The sequence below is a fragment of the Hibiscus syriacus genome, unplaced genomic scaffold, assembly GCF_006381635.1.
Source record: "Hibiscus syriacus cultivar Baekdansim isolate YM2019G1 unplaced genomic scaffold, ASM638163v2 tig00113098_pilon, whole genome shotgun sequence".
Classification (NCBI taxonomy): domain Eukaryota; kingdom Viridiplantae; phylum Streptophyta; class Magnoliopsida; order Malvales; family Malvaceae; genus Hibiscus; species Hibiscus syriacus.
Window position 1 is genome coordinate 247417 of NW_024063441.1, and position 17614 is coordinate 265030.

The 17614-nt window shown below is 32.5% G+C and overlaps 1 protein-coding gene across 1 annotated transcript; it reads right to left on the reverse strand.

Annotated features, from left to right (window-relative positions):
- Positions 1 to 323: 323 nt before the first annotated feature.
- On the reverse strand, positions 324 to 2874 carry LOC120185356 (BTB/POZ domain-containing protein At3g05675-like). Its single transcript, XM_039189601.1, has 2 exons — positions 2813 to 2874; positions 324 to 1851 (listed from the first exon to the last, which is right to left on the reverse strand). Exon 2 carries the CDS (start codon positions 1840 to 1842, stop codon positions 556 to 558), a length of 1287 nt encoding a protein of 428 aa, XP_039045532.1. The 5' UTR covers positions 1843 to 1851; positions 2813 to 2874; the 3' UTR covers positions 324 to 555.
- Between the last annotated feature and the right edge of the window lie 14740 nt (positions 2875 to 17614).

Here is a 17614-nt window from a genome sequence, read left to right on the forward strand (position 1 = left end):
TCATTATCAGATTGCAGGTATCCTAAGGATTCAGACAAGCACATACTTGATAAACAAACAGAGCTTACCATGAGTCAGGCATTGGTTGCGTTCTTTAGCATTGTCTTGAGAGTCGAGACTCTTGTCCCAATTGTGGCATTTATAAGGGAATGTTGTTTTCCATAGAGGACCATCTTTCTTTATACTATCTCCCGAGAACTGCAAACTGAAATCTTTGTAGCAAAAATATTGCAAGGAACATTCTTGATGGGAGTTCTCAAAGCTTTGATGTGAGAACTGTACACCTTGATCTAAGAGATTAAACCACCTGGTTTATACATGAAATTATAGAATGGGATCTACTATTACATGATTTACAAACACTGACATTTCAGTTTCAAACCATACAAAGAGGGGGGACAAGGGTGATAACTTCGACATCTCTCCATTTAGTGAACACTTCCCTGTATATCCGAGTGTAGCCTGATATATACGGAACAAAAATGAAAAAGTTTGACTCTAATGGTTGATGAGCATGGTTACTGAATCATAGCCTAAACAAAATGATAGAAAGGTTCAAAGTGCGCAATGGCTGCCCCCTAACAATGCCAGCCTCCGGTTAGCAACCTTGGACCTGTAACACCACACCTCAAACGCCTCGGTTAGATCCGGATACCGTATATGTTCATTTTCTAACCACTCGGTCAAAATCTCGGCTTGGTTTGCAGATGGCAATGCAAGAATTATGGAAACAAATGTTGACTCCAATGATTGCCAAAGTTCACCATCTATTTTAAATGCCAAAGACTCCTCATCACCAGTCATGACAGAATCAATCAGAGGCTTGGTAATCTGCACAAAGGGAAGCCAGAGTTTCAACATGTAAAGCCGTTTAGAGGTCGGCAAAATAACAGTGCCATATCCGATTGATTCCAAAACTTTGGCCACAACCTCGACAACCTTCACCTTTATCTCAATCATTTCAACCATGGGACTTGACTGCATTACCGTCAGTATTTTATCGGATGCATCCACCCAACTATTAACAAATACCCTCATTATTTCCAACTTCGACAACAGCTGACAAACCCATGAGAAGTCGGCAAAATAGGACTTGAATAACATCATTGTTCCGGCTTCACCAACTGATTCTGCGGGCTCACATAAAAACTCTTCTAACAGTTTGCTAAATCTAGAAAATAGTCTCCCAACACAATCTTTGACCTCGGATTTTATATCCTCATCGGCAATTAAAAGAGGGGTATCATCATCTTCAGTTACCATGTATTCAAGCTGCTCTTGAGCCGAAGACTTGAGATCATTCATTAGATAAGGTGGTGATGACATGGCAAATCTAAGAGTTGAGATAAAAATCCCACGTATGGCCGATAGATTAACTGGTTGGAGACGGGCAAGAATTGGCTCCGCTTCAGAACCCATGCCCGGTACGATTCTTAAAATCTCCTCCTCCTCCGACTCTTCCCAAGGGACGGCTTCCAAGTAGTTCACACAAGCAGTTACAATTTGTGGGCAACCAAGTTGAATGCCAACTTGAAGAATGCCAAGGGCATTTTTTACACCATTCCACAAATCATCAAACGAACCATCTAGAACATAGAAAAGGCGTAGAACATTGACATGGTGATCAAAGTCCAACTCCTGGCAGTACACCTCAACACAGTTGCGTGAGTCAAGGATCTGACATGTTGGCCAATTATCAGAAAGGCGATCCGCAAAATATTTGCTCTTCTCTACAAGGATAAAGGAGTGACAATATATCCACTCGTCACGCCCTTCTTGTGTTCGTAGCCTGACAACAACATCACTGGTTGACCGGTCACCGATTCTGCTTGGAGAATCCATTTTAGGTTCCTTAAATCAACACGAAATACTATACATAAAAGGGTTGATGACAAGATTTTCTGTTATAATTGAGTCAAGGAAACATAGTTCAACCAAAAATGCAAGGTACTAACTAGTGAATTTAAATTTAAAGTGGTTGTTTACTGCAACAAAACTAGTTAACTTTTGCTAATTAAACTAAACTTAGGATTGGGCTCTAAACTAGATCACAATTGAAGGAACATACAAGAGTCTAAAATCGCTGATGTGATTCTATGCACCATTCACTCACAAGGTTTACAGACAAATTTGTTACATATGCAAGTGCCTACTTGAGCCAAAAGGTAAACTCTAAGCACAATCTTTCAACAGAAACGCAACTTACTCCATTAAATTAAATGGAAACTAATATCTCTAAGAAGTGAGACCAGGGATTTAAATAGCGGTCCACTATCAGATGCCGTTATTTAGCGTTAAAGGTGTTGTCCTCCAACACTACTTCACGAGCGCTTACAGTAGCGGGTGCTATTGCTGTAATCGGGATAAACATGACGCAACCAAAAACACGAACACAACCACAATTTAAATCCTCGCTAAGAGCCAAACTGAAAATTCATTTTACATAGAAATTCAAAATAATAAAAAACACTAAAGCAAAACACTAACTGAACCAACATTAGTTGGGAAGATCATTTGCCCATATCATAACACTCATTTCAAAATAAATAAATAAAAAACACACTTCATTCTCTTCTATGCATCAACAAATCACGATTTAACTCGAAAAACAAGCCTAATTCTTGGAGCACGATAAGTAGATTTAGCTGTCAGATAAACCAAATTTTCAAATCTGAGAACTGAGAGCCTAAACAAAGCCAAAATGGGGGCGAAAGGGTTCAAATTCACCAGTTGAAGTAAATAATGAATTAAAAGGAAAACAAAGGATGACCCAATTGAAAATGGAAGGAAAAAAGTAGGAAGGCAATGATACCTTGGGTTTGAGTTTGAATTGGCAGTAGCATTTGACACGGCGAGAAGCGGTGGCTTTGGTTCTTCCTATAACTGACACAGAGAGAGAGAGAGAGAGAGAGAGAGAGAGTTCAGATGAGATGTATGGAAAAATACCACAAGGCTGAATTTAATGGCCCAATTTGAATTTTTGTTTTGGACTCCAAAAAACTTTGGGTTTGGGTTCTGCCATGGCTTTTTCTCCCTGCTCTCAACATCGAGGGTTCTGCTGTTGGAATTTATTCGTCTTCTTGCAGGAACAAAAATTGAATTGTCTCTTCTTGCAAAGCCCATAAGTGGGTTAAATATGTTGTTTTTCTTTTTATTATTATTATTTTTTAATTTTCTATAACATTTATATTTTTTTAGAATCAGTGATAAATTTGATATGACATATAAATGTTGAGGGTTAAAATTTTTTTTATGCAAGAGGGTTAAAAGTCTTAAAACTAAGATTACCAATTCGATATAAATATATAAACTTAGAAATCAATCTAACTTTATTGCATTTCCAAGGAAACTCATACTCGCAATCTCTATAATAATCTTAGGTTAATTGTTCGGATTAATCTAAAATCCAATTTATTAATATAAGGTTAAAAATAAAAGTAAAAAAATCGTTTTCAATCAAAATATTTTTACTTTTTAAATTAGATATAATAATATTTTACGTTGAATTGAAAATATTATAAATTTTCAGTTACAATAGAAAATAATATAAACTTTTATATTTTTTAATTATAAACTTTAAAACCTAGCATTTATAGTTATAACCGAAAATATTATAAATTTATATATGTTTTAAGTTAGATTAAATAACATTAAAAAATTAAAATTCGTTTTAAATTAATTGTAGCACAACATAACCACCTCAATTGTTCCTAGCTCTTTGTGTATAATGTTTTTATATTATTTTGTGTGTTGTGTGATATCTTTGCTATTTTTAAACTAAACTAAAAAATTATTCAAAGATTCTTTCTTTCAGATATTAATGAATATTATTCACAATAAAAAATATTTATCTAAGTCATCGAGTGTTGGAACAAGTGGTTAAGATTCAAGAATTTGGCTTGTAAGGCCAAGTTTGAATCTCAACACCGTCACTCTTGGTGGGTAATTTGTAAAGTTATATGTAAATCCCAATTGAGTATTAGATATGCCTTAACCTTGAATTGGGAGAGCCATCCTTGATCTAAACTTTTGTGTACAAAAAAAATATTTATCTAAGGATGAAACCTATGTTTAATATAGTTTATGCATTAATTCTATATAGCTTAATATGTAATCCATATTGAAGAATTTTAACATAAATTATTCTCTTTAATCTAGAAAGTGGTTGTGATAAAATTTAATATGTTTTAGTTACTCGTTTTATATCAACAACTAATATATCATTTGTGAACCATTTCAAATCTCGATTATGTGTGTTTCTATCTGAATTAAATTATTTTATCTAAATTATGAATTAACTTTCATTATGTGTAACTCGTATCTAAATATACTCTAATTTAAGTCTCATTATGTGTAACTCGTATCTAAATATACTCTAATTTAAGTCTCATTAATCTGAATGCGCTTAGTAGATAGTTGAATCTGAATTATATTTGACTTGCAACTTAAAACAATAAGAGAGGCATTAGACGTACAAAATAATGGATTCATTCCCAGTGAATTGGAAAAAATATTATTCGTCAAACATGATTGGATCATTGAAACACTTTTAAACTGCAAATGGCTTAATTTATAATGTGATTGAGCCAACTAAGTGGCCTTTTCTCCCATGAAATTGATTGAGCCAGCTGCCCATTTCTCCGGGGATAGATCGAGTGGTGTAGACGGGACAATTATTCTTAAAAATTTTAAATTTACATATAATTTAGATATTTTTTATTGATAATATGTTTTTTTTTCTTGAAATTTTATATATTCATCCAATCAAATTTTACTAATTCATTTACATCTACATAAAATCGTATGTTGATCCCTATTTTTTTCCTAATGAAATTGATGGAACCAAGTGGGGATTTCTTGAACATTAATTCCCAAACCCCAAAACTCCCAAAGATTTCAAATCAAATCCTGGAAGATTCGATCGCCAGCAGAGGGAATCTGAATTAGAAAATTAAATATTTTTAATCACAACTTAAGCTTTGACAGTTTCCTCTCATAGATATTTGGAAGATTCGAACAATTAATTAAGCAAAATCAGATAAAATGACATCATGGCCATGGGATTTCTCAAGCCTAAGGTTTCGGCAGTTGTGTTGCCGACATTTTCTCAGCAGATTACTTTGATCGAAGTTTAATCTATTGGTCTTCCATTTCTACAAATTTTTAATAAATAAGTCTCCTTTACATGATGATTAGATCAACCTGAATTTCATTATCAAATAAAACAACTAGTTTTTGTAAGGAAACATTGTCGGAATTTTCCGCAGATCATGTTGGCTTTTTTCCAAGAATTGATGTTACTTTAGATCTGATTTTTAGATTGTTTGTTTCTCATGCATTCACACAGTTTAGAGAACTGAATCACGGCTAAATGCAATGTGCACAATCCAATTGATTGATCCACAATTTCAGTCTGTCTACAAGTATTTTAAACAGAATATTATTCGGGTAAAATGCACTAAAGGTCATTAAAATATACTCAAATGATCATTTTAGTTATTGAACTTTTACGACCTATATAATAATCATTACAATTTATCCATCGATTATAAAATGATCATTGAAGTTATCGAGGTTTTACATTTATTATAAAGTTGAAGTAACCATTTTTGTAATAGTTTGATAATTTGGTAACCATGTTCAGTAATATGTTGTTATGGAGTATTATCTATGTTTTAAACATTTATTCTCCATTCAACTTGAAACTTAATATGTGATTGTTTTGTTGGGAAATAAACGAGTAACGAGTAATTTCCCTATAACCAGATTAGTGAGAATGTGAAATAAAAGCGGAAAAATAATACACGAAATTGATAACGGAGTTCAGCCAATTTGCTTACGTCTCCGGACTGTTGCAGATCTTTTACTAAAGAGAGAAAATTTACAGGTGTTTACAAAATACTCACTACTCACAAGAAAGCTCTCTAGTATTGGAGAAAGAAATGATTTGGGATGATTTTGAAGCTAAATGAGTTAGGGTATTTATAGTTGAAGCTTAGGGACTAATCTTGTAAATACCCTAAAATTTGCAGGGACTAAAATGCAATTAACCCTATTACATTTTCAATAAAAAATAATTTGTTGAAAAACACCAAGCCGTTCGGTGCCCACACACTTGTTAATTTCCATTTACTTGAGCCGTAATTATTGACTTCCAACATGTTTTTCATGCATAAATAATTAATTAAGAGGTTTAAAATAAGATCATAAAAGATACATCATACGGTGATTCATAATGATCCTACATAGAAAGAATAAGGTTCGATTTAATATAGCATTGTAGTTTGAAATACAATAGTCTCGTTATGTATTTGAGGTTCTGTCATGATATGGACTTGCTATGCTACTCATAATGTGGCTAGCAATCTTATTATTTGATCCACAATTATGGTTTTAACGTGTGTGATGACATGTGATGATGTGAAAAAGTTAATATGCAAATGCATATTCGCTATTTTATCGGGAAAGATTTTTGGAAGAGGTTGAAGGTTGATATTGGTTATTTTAACTTTTAGATTATATTTCGACTGGTTCTTTTCTTATATGAGGTGTTTCACGTTTATCACATCGTTTGTTAATGAGAGCAAATGGTTTACGATGGTTATCCCTTTTGATTTAAACGGAAAGTTGTAGTCGATAAGGAAACGACCATTAACGGATGTCTAAATCTTATGTCTTCATAAGGAGATAGAAGAAAGGACAATGAAGAACAAAATTGTCCATCCCTTTCTTGGTCTTTATAGTTACACTTGGAGCTGGTGTCAAATGTAATGTCATGGCTACTTGTAACTCAATAGATTAAGTGGATATGATCGTTTGATAGTAGATTTTATTCTAAAATGCCATATCAAAATATCGTAATTTTTCAAGAGCGTTAGATGTTTGAAGTTAGCTTTTTCATAAATATTTTTCTAGAATCCAGATCATGAAGCTATTCTCCGAAAACTTTAAAGTATACATATATTACATTATGGGAAAGAAAATACTACATATATTGCATTACAGAAATTAAATAGTTACGTATGAAAAGAAAAGAAAAAAATAATGTATAATACGAACTAAATTACCTCATTGATTAAAGAAATAATTGTTATTTCTTGAAATCTTAGGTTCGAGCATCAATGAGTGCAACAAAAATGATTGAACATTCATTATCAAATGATTGAAAATATTTAAATAGATTTATTAACTCGTCATTAATAAAAGGCTTAGCTAAGTGGTTTTACGATCAACTGCTACATCCTCTTTTATTTCATACTTAAATATTCAATTATGGATTTTCATGATTATATAACTCAAACAACTTGATTAACGGAGAGATTTTATATTTGAATACGACATTTGCATGAGTTAATTAAATTAAATTAAATTGTAAACATATATTGTTTTATATTTATTTAAAAATAGTAAAAAATTTATAAAATTATTTTAAAATATTTAAATATTATTATCTGATTTTAAATTCAATTCTAAATAATATTATTTGTTGGAGATTTGAATATTTAAATATTTAGATTTGGTAAGCTGAATAATTTTTAAGATAAGTTTAAATATTTGAATATATTGTATATATACGAGGATTCATTTTCATTCAAAGAATGCATTCATATCACTTTCCGGATAAGAAAATAGTCGACCAATGATTTATGGTTTAATTACATTTTAGGCATGATAGTTTTAAAATCATTATAATTAAGGCTTGTTTCTTTCAAAATATTATGGTTTGTTTTTTTTAGGATATTAACAATTTTAAAATTAATAAAATTATGGATTCACAGTTTTTCTGATTTAATTATTTCATTTTAACTCTTTTAATTTTTCTAATTTTACTATACCTCATTCGGATCTTCTCTGAAAGTCACATTCCCGCTACCATTTCTCTTCCTAGTCAAGCACTGAGGCCTCTAGAATACATCAAAGCCTTATGAGATCCATACCCTCTTGACTTCATTGAGACATCTACAACTTTATGTCTTTTAGGTAATCATGAATCTTGAGATGACATCTTATATGTTTACGAGAACTATCAGGACCAAATTTATTGACAAAAGGTTAAATCTATTTTGTTTATCAGCCTACGAATAATCATTATACCCTTAGGCCTAATACCAACACATATGATTAATATATAAACCTCTATGCAAGACTGAAGAGGGGATCAAAACCTTCTCGAATCTTCATATTCTTCTTCAACTAATCATCTCTCTCCCCTTCTCATAAAACCATTGACTATGCCTCTATGCTCGAACCAGAAGCGTTGAACCACCTACAACCATATCACATTTTATCATCAAACTGGTGCGATGAGTGTGGAATACCTCATGACCAAAATAATCATTCAAAATGAAATCATAAGAGTAAAACAACCAACCTATCTTGCCATTACCTTCCTAAAATCCACATACGACTAAACCTATTAACAGACTTATTAGGGTGTCTAAGATTAGACCGTGTAGACCCATATTTTTATTCGAGGTTTATGTTGTATTTATTATGTATATAGTTTTATAATATATAAATATATATATATTATTATGGTTTTTCAAAACATAGTGTATATATATATATTTAATATATAGTTTTGAACTAAATACATAGTTTTATATTTTGAAAAAATATATATTATATTGTTATTATTTTTTATTTTATTTTATTTTTATTTTAGGTTGGGTCCAAATTAAAAAGGTCCAAACCTAATCCAATAATTAGAGTCCAATTGAGGTCCAAAGTATCTCGATCAAGGTCAAAGATCCAAAGGCCCAACAAACAAAGCCTGACCTAGATCCGCAAGTTAGGTTTTCATGTTCGAGTTAATAGCTGCCTTCATCAAGGTCATAGGATCACATGGATGATCAAAGATTCATAGCACACATCAACTAGGGTTTCTAAACCTTAGCACCAGTGCAACTAATCCATAGCTGTTATATGAAGCCCTTTGATCTAATGGCCACAATTGCACCAGAGAATTCAAGAAGTCATGATCGGCCGATCAACGACTCGTGTAGACCACACGTCGACAAATAACGACCCTAAATGACATAATATTTCGAACCAAAATAATACTTTTAGATTCTTTTTGAGACGGTTTTGGCAAGAAAATCAAGCTGAAATAATGCTAAGAAACCCAAATCGATTAAGGAAACATTTTCCTTAAACATGTAAAAGCTGTCAAAGGGAAATAATCCCTTAATCGAAGCAAAGAAAATGATGACCAAAACCATATCAAAATTAAAAGGAGAAACAAATCACAAAATCATGAAAAGAAAAGCAAGAGAGATTTGGGGGAAAGGAATTTCTCGAGCCCCTATAAAATGAACCCGCAAAATGAAAGGAAGACATAAGCCTTCAGATTCAAAAAAAAAAACACCGAAAATACAAAACAAAAAATCAAATAAGAGAAGATAATACTTAGCTTTTCATCGCCGATAAGAGAATGAGAATCAAATATGACCAAAGACACAAACGACGTCGGGGAAAGGTAAAAGTCGAGAGCTATAGGTGCATATCTACGCTAATAGAGATATTATTTGATGTTTTGGAGGTTAGATCGAGGTTTATGATGAAAAGGGGTTTTGAATGGGCATAGTGTAACACCCCAATAGGGGCTAAATTTTATAAATTAGAAAGTGGTGAATATAATTGGTATTTTGGAAGAAATTGAGGATTAAATTATAAAATTTCAAAGTTGGCAGACCATTTTAAGAAGTACATGAAATTTAGTGACTAAACTCATAGTTTACCCATTTTTTATGTGATAAATTATAAACCCCATTTCCCTATATGTTTATGTAGAATTATTTTCCCATTGACCCTCCTTTCCACTCCAATTTCTCCACCGTCCAGCCACCGTTTGACAAACCGAAACCACCGTTTGACGAACTGAAACCACCATCGTGTTCATTGTCGACCGATGAATAAAATCCCCCAAACCTCTCATCGTGAATCAGCGTCTTTTTTCGTAAATTTCAACCGGAAGTATTGTAGGTTTTAACTCAATATCCGTTGGTTTTTCGTCGATTCACGTCGATCCGATCACCCGTTTTCGACACCTCCCGCACCATCGTATTCCTTGCATCATTCCGAGTCCGTCAGTGTCCTTCTTGTCTCCGTCGTCGTCGACGTGTGGAGTGGTGAGAAAGTCAAAGTTTTTGATGTTTTGGAATCGAGCTCGCCACTGTTCAAAATTATGAACCGAGCTTGGTAAATGTCTCAAAATGCCATAAAATATTTTTTAGAATTTTTTCGAAAATTTTTCAAACACCGTAGCACTGTTCATGCGCCGCCACCTAAGAGTGGGCTTCGTTTGGAAGCCTTGGGAGCCATTTGAGCCGAGACGTTTGAGCCGAGCCGAGCCAAGCCACCTGGACCAAGCCATTTACTGTTGACCACTGTTGACCGCCGTTGAACACCGTTGATCGGACCTTTGACCGGCATTGACCGGGCATTGATTGACCGTTGACTTTTTATGGGTATACCTATCCTAACGTCTTTCGACGTCCTGAGTTCGATTCCGTAGTCTGTTTTGCCAAATTCAGAACCGAAAACCTCTAAATTGGTGTCAAACCCGTTGACTTTGACCAAAAAGTCAAAATGTTTGAAAAGTCATATTTTATGTTTTTCGACGTCCTGAATCCGATTCTGAAGTCCGTTTTGTCAAATTCAAACTCGGTAAGTTGGCTTTCACTGATTTATCACCAGATTCGATATGTTTTACGTAATTAAGCTCCGTTTTTGATGAAATTTCTGTTGATATGTATCTGAGGAATTATTGGAAGTTAATTTCAAGATCGAGGATGTTTGAATGGAGTTTAAATGGTCGATCAATATGAAACAGAAATCAAGGTAATACATTACTACCTCTTTATGCTTTATGGAACATGTTGCTAATGGATAAATGCATGAATGTATATGATTGGTCTATTATGCCTGTTTGATTATGGATGGATTTGAATCGAATACGATTTAAGTGATAAATTAGTTAAGACTCTATTGAATTACAAGTCCTGTGATTAAGTTATAAAGGAATCAGTCCTGAATATAAAAATTATAATTTATCTCATTAAAAGTACTTGGATGATAAATTATGAGAATACTTCGATTAGGAAAAATTATGAAAATACCCTTATGTTGTAATAAGGACAAGATTTGACTCAGTAAGTTGGATAAGAATTTTTAAAGACATATTGATATGATGAAACCACTAATACGTACAGAAAATACTGGTTTTGCTTAAGAAATCTGGATAACCGATTTCTAAATGCAAGATGGCTTGTACAAGATTTTAGAAGTTTTGTTAAGGAATAATTTAAAGTTTAGAGATTATCTGGGAAAGCGATTAACCCCAGAATATCTAAATTATAATTATCCTTGTTAAGAGTTTTAATACTGAAATTATCAGATTAGGAAATTACAAAAATACCCTTGAGAGGTAAAAATAGTCTGAGTTGACCATGAACGAGAAAATACTTTGAGAATTTGTACTTAACCCGATAAATTACTGATTTAATTGTTAAAATCATGTCTTTGTACAGAAAAGTCCTGAAACCCTGTTTGTAACATCTGAGAAGGCAGTGGACCTGAAAATCCTCGAGTTAAGAATAAATTATCGAGGGTGCTCTTTTGTCAGAATTGTTCGAAAGGTCTGGAAAAGATGATACATTTGAATTAAATAATAAGATCATATGGAAGGAAATGGTTAAAATACACTAGATCTGTAAAATGACCAAAATGACCCAAGAATATCACCAAGCTCAAGAATGATTAGATATCCAGCTCTGTAATGAATGGAATAAAATTGAACACCAAAATGACCAAAATACCCTTATGGTCTATACTAAGTAAATGTCTTGGATTAATTAAAGAATCTAAATAAGCATAAGTGTTGGACTACTTTTAAAAGTTATAGAACACAGCTTAAGTGAGTTGATCAATCTTAATGATATGTCAGTACCTAAATGACATAGATATTACTTGAATGCGTGTTTATCTTCTCAAGTTTGGCTGGATGATAATTTTGGAAGTATTCAGCTCAACTCAACTCTAGATCGTATTCAGTACTAAGAATTGTATATTTGTTCGACAAATCAACCACGAAGACCGAACTGATCTGAACTGAACGAAGGTACAATATGTATTCGAAATTCAGAAAACGTCCGAATTACTCTGGAAAACTCTGAAGTAACCAGGATAGACTTGACTGTTAAATGAAATAAGTAACCTCAATGACTGAGGATTGAATAAGTGATTTGGATGAGTCTGGAAACGTCAATGAACATACATGATGTAATGTTCTTATGGGTCATGAACTACAAATCAAGCACGTCAGCATTTCATGATATCGTGGAAGTGTGGAAACGAAATAAAGAGCATTGGAATATCTGTTAGTTTCCTTAAGATCTATTCAGCGATGATTCTGAAGATGATCTATGGATAATAATTTTTAGTATTAAAAAGTAAATACCCTGGAAGGACAATGAATTGACCAGTCAACAAGTATTAGTTCTGGGAGTTATTCATATGGAGTTGTTCGATAATCCAATCAATCGACAAAGATTATAAAGGATTATGAATACCCTTATGATTACGTTAAGTTTCCGAAAAATGTCCAAATAAGATATGATCCTGATAAATAATATTTTGAATAACTGATGATTCTGTCAGTTAATGAACTCTTCCAACAGTGATTCTAACTTCCGACATTCTATCGGTAAACTAAAGATTAGTGTTTCTCTGCACGATAAGATTATCCAGTATCTCTAATAATATTTGTAAACACTAGTATGTTCCCTAATTACATGAATGTTTTATCTGATTTCCGATTTGAATTCTGTTCTGATTTCTAATATGGATTCTGTTCTAATATATGATATGAATTCTGTTTTGATTTCTGATATCTCCGTTTATTGATGGAAAAATGTTTTATTTGGGGGTAGTTTTGGAGGAAGAATATATGCAGGCTCCTCGGCTTTGTGCTTATGGCCTAACTGTTGTGCAGGGGTTGCATGGTTCTGGGGAACCTACACATTATGTTGTGTTCGGTTGAAGGGATTACTATGGTTTTTGATAAATAAAAATATGTTTTTAAAAAAGATTTGTATCTATTCACTAGTTTTGAGGGAACACACTAGATCATCTATTCTGATCTCCTGAACCTAGACATCCCAAATATTTCCATATGAACTGAAAGCTCATTGTATGTTACCACCTGAAATAGTAGTAGGATCTCCTCTCAGTATAAAAATCTGTAGATATCTGAACCAATAAGGAAATATATGTTTATCTGTATCTACACTTTTTTCCAGCATCATCTGGTTGTTCTGTATTACTGAGCTTTCTGAAGCTCACTCTATTACTCACCATTGCAGGTTAAAAGAATTGTACCAGTGCAACTATCGACTTTAGTAAGGGAGTTCTTCCGGCGTTGCTTGCAGAGTATGGTACATGTGATTAGGGGCATGTAATTGTATTTTGTTTTATATATGAGTCTGAAAATCTTTTTTATTTCTGCATATTGATAAATAATTTTATAAGTTACATGTTTTAATAAAAGTTTTAAATTTTCCGCTATTTTTACAGTGGGTTGCTCCGGTGGCCCTAATGTGACACTCCAGATCGGATCGAGTTACCCGCATCGGTCTAAGGGGGTTACACATAGGTTAGGTTGTCCAGCCATTGTGTGGGTTGTGGCCGGAATGGTGGCCGGAGGTGCAATGAGTGGTGGCCGACCGGAGAAGAGTCATCGATTTCTAGAAATAAGAGAGAGGAGATTCAGAAAAATTCTAAGGGTTTTTTAGAGATGGTAAGGAAATGAGAGAAAAAAATCTAGGGCTATTTATAGTGAGAACCACGTGTAATTACTAAAATTTTATTTTATTTTCGCATTCCCTATACTTTTGAAGCATAATTCATTTTAGTCATTTTCTTGTTTTATTTTTGAATTTCTTGTAAATTAGACACCTAATTTAATTTAATTTAATTTTCAATTCGACCCTTAATTGATATTGCTAATGTTTTAATTTTAATTTTAATTAAATTGATACATTGATGTGTTTTATTGCAATGTTTCAATCATTTTATTTTTATTTTCATATTTTATTTTATTTATACCCTAACATTGATATTAATTTTAAGTAACCCATTAAATTTATGAATACTCGTCAAAGGTAAATAGTTTGGATCGAACATAAATGTTATATTTTTTATTTAAATTTATATTTTTGTAATTAAGATAACCGGGTAATCAATTGATACTGAAACATTGATATTAATTTTAAGGAACCCATTAAATTTATGAATACTCGTCAAAGGTAAATAGTTTGGATCGAACATAAATGTTATATTTTTTATTTAAATTTATATTTTTGTAATTAAGATAACCGGGTAATCAATTGATACTGAAAGGGAGACTTGAGGGTGCTCATCCTTCCTCGACCGTAAACGATTCCCAAACTCGATAATTCTTTGGTAAATGTAGATTCAGTAAATGGGTAAGTTAAAGGTGTACTATTTACTAAATTTAAAAATGATCAGTGGCGACACCATCACATACAATCTAAGTCAGAAAGCTAACCCGAAACCACCCAAAGGACCATTGCGACAAATCGATCAATAGTACCCTAGTAATCATATCAGCAATTTGCGTACTCCCAAGACCAATATCAATTGTAAGTTCACAACTTGCAAAAAAAAAACTATGAAACTTGCAAGCATAATTTCAAGCCTCTCAGGAGACCCAACTGTGGTTACAAAAACAAAATCAATAGCAACAAAATCTGATCCAAGATACCCTTTAATAGTTATTAATCTCCCAATGTCAAAGAAGTAGGCATCGAGGAGAGAAGGAAGAAGAGGTCGCTAACATAGAGAAGTCAGTAAGAACATGCCGTTTCTCATCAAAAGACATTATATAAGAAAGTTACTTATCCTAGAGCCTGACTATAGATAGGGCAACATTGAATATATGCCACAATATGTGGAGCAAATGGAGCATGATGGGATAAATTATAAAGATCATGTAAAGATAGATCAATGATTTCTGAGTAGTAAATAACCTGAAAGAGATTGAGCTACAAAAGAGTAGAGTCATCTCATGCCGTATGTATTGCGAGCTTTCTACCTCTTACACTTCAACTTTCCCAAGAAAACTACATAGCAGTTGTCCAAATTTATGAACTTAATGGTCATCATAAGGAACTCTAATGAGCTAAAGTGCAAGGTGTTCCTGACCATCAACGAATTAGAGCCAAGAATTTACACAAATCTTTATTTTTGAATACTACAGGGGACTCTTTAAGGGTTAACAAAATGGTGGAAGCTCATTTTTATCGAGTAGTAAAGAGATAAAATGGACCAGTCATATTACTATAAACGAGTTCACATGGTTGCTCGACAATATATGTGATAATTCGGTGCATAGAGCAACTACACATCGCTTAGCATGTCATTATCTAAGTTCCTCTGTAACACCTACGACTCGTATACTTATGCCAATATAGGTTATAGATGTTACATGAATTTCTTAAAACATTTTCCAACTCAAAAGTGATTAAAATTCATTTATCCAAAATGTAGTTATTATTATAAAATGTTAAATCACATAAAACTGTCGCAGAAGATCTAAAACATGTATTAATATAAAATACATCCCTTTATAAATAATAATACTGATTAATACTATCCATAGTGAAATAAAGTAAAACAATTTAGTTAAACCATTACAAACCAGTTCCAAAATAGTTCAACAGAACAACTAGGACATTCATAAGTACATGCCACTAACTAAGTCAAAATCACATCAAAGGATGTCTTACTGATATTGTAATATACTCCTCGATGTTTGGTGTTTCTCAGTACTCCTTACTCATACCCATGGTCTTAACCTAAGTGTGAAAATCATCGCACGCTAAGTATATACTTATTGAGGCAATTATAATAATAAACAATGCAATACAATTCATGCATGAAATTAAATGTATTTTTCCAATGCAATAAGATCACCTTAATTGTATGCCCAATATTTTACCATAATCACATGATAATAATATCATTATAATCATTTATACCAATAAGCATGGCCCAAATGTAAACCTATGAAGACCCTGAGAATTGGAGTCAACTATATACTACGTAGTGCTAAACCTACACTAAACTTATGCTCTAGTGCTAATCCGAATATGACACATAAGGTCGTGTCCACCACCTGCACTTAGTGTCCTTACACACTAGTGCTAATCTTAACCTGCAGTTGTTATACTCTATGGCATGCCAACTATACCCTGTCCTTCAATGATTTACTTGGGCATATAGTATAATTTGTTTCATCCATGGCATCATATAACTATATAATTAACAATAGGGCAGTTCATACCCGAAATAACATTCAAGGCAAAATATCATATTTATCAGTGATCAATGCTTTATAATTTCACACTTTGACATATAAAGGTCATGTCAATTTTATTATAAATGACATAATATCATGCTGATACAAACAAGTTAAACTCATCGCAACTCTTCTTGATGATGTATAACACATGTATGTACTATATCATGCATGCATTGCACTCACCTTGACACTTTATATAATTCAAAAGATTTGCCTCTCTATGCTTCAAACTTAATCCTTTTTATACTCGATTTTCTTCAATCACAAAATCAATCACGATCTATACACAAATTGACATCAATACACACTTTAGTATTGTACTAACATAAATACATTTCCAAAACAAAATCCATAATTATACTTGAAACTTATTCACTACCAAAATACTTAAACACTTATTAATTCTTTTAATATTGGCACCAACTTTTTCAAATTATATAAAATGGTCATTCACCATTTTAACACTTAAATTTTAAATACCAAAATTCCAACATTGAAATAATTACCATCCAAGTACATTTACAAAGGTATAATTACATATAAACACCACAAACTATTCGAATATTGCATATAATTCGCTAAACTTTACAAACTTCCATAATAATCCAATTTCACATCCTAACACTCATTTAAATTCCAAAACAATAATTTCCAGCATAATACATCAACTATTAAAAAATAACACAACAACCTACCTTTTTTCCCAAAATTATCGATTTGGTCTCCCAACTTTTCAAAAATTACCAAATGGTCCCAAAATTTTTATAAGACTTGTAGAATACTTACTACATCATTTCCAGTCCTTACATAATTTTTCCATAATTTTTGTCATCCATTTAAGCCATGGTTGAATACTTCAAAGTTCCAAAACTAGGGTTTTCATGATTTTGCTCATTTTTTATTCGATTCAAGCATGAAATTAACCTCCATCCAACCTTATATAATCTCTACAATCAAATCCATAATCAAATTTCATCTAAAAAGAAGTTCCCCAACTTTATAGTTTGGCGGAATCTTAAGGAAATATTTCTAGAAGGATTAAACATGTTTCAATTATTAAACAAGCTTGAAAATGAATCTACAACCTCAAAAATATCAATATTCATCATCAATTCCATAAACCCTAGAAGTTGGGATCATTGAAATCAAGCAAGATTAGCAAGCATAAATGGTGTCAAAAGATAGCGTTTCTCGCGTAGAGCAATTTTCTATTTTACGGCATAACCCAAA

Excerpts from the sequence above, each read along its gene's own strand:
- LOC120185356 (XM_039189601.1), bottom strand. The coding sequence starts at position 1,842 with ATGGATTCTCCAAGCAGAATCGGTGACCGGTCAACCAGTGATGTTGTT.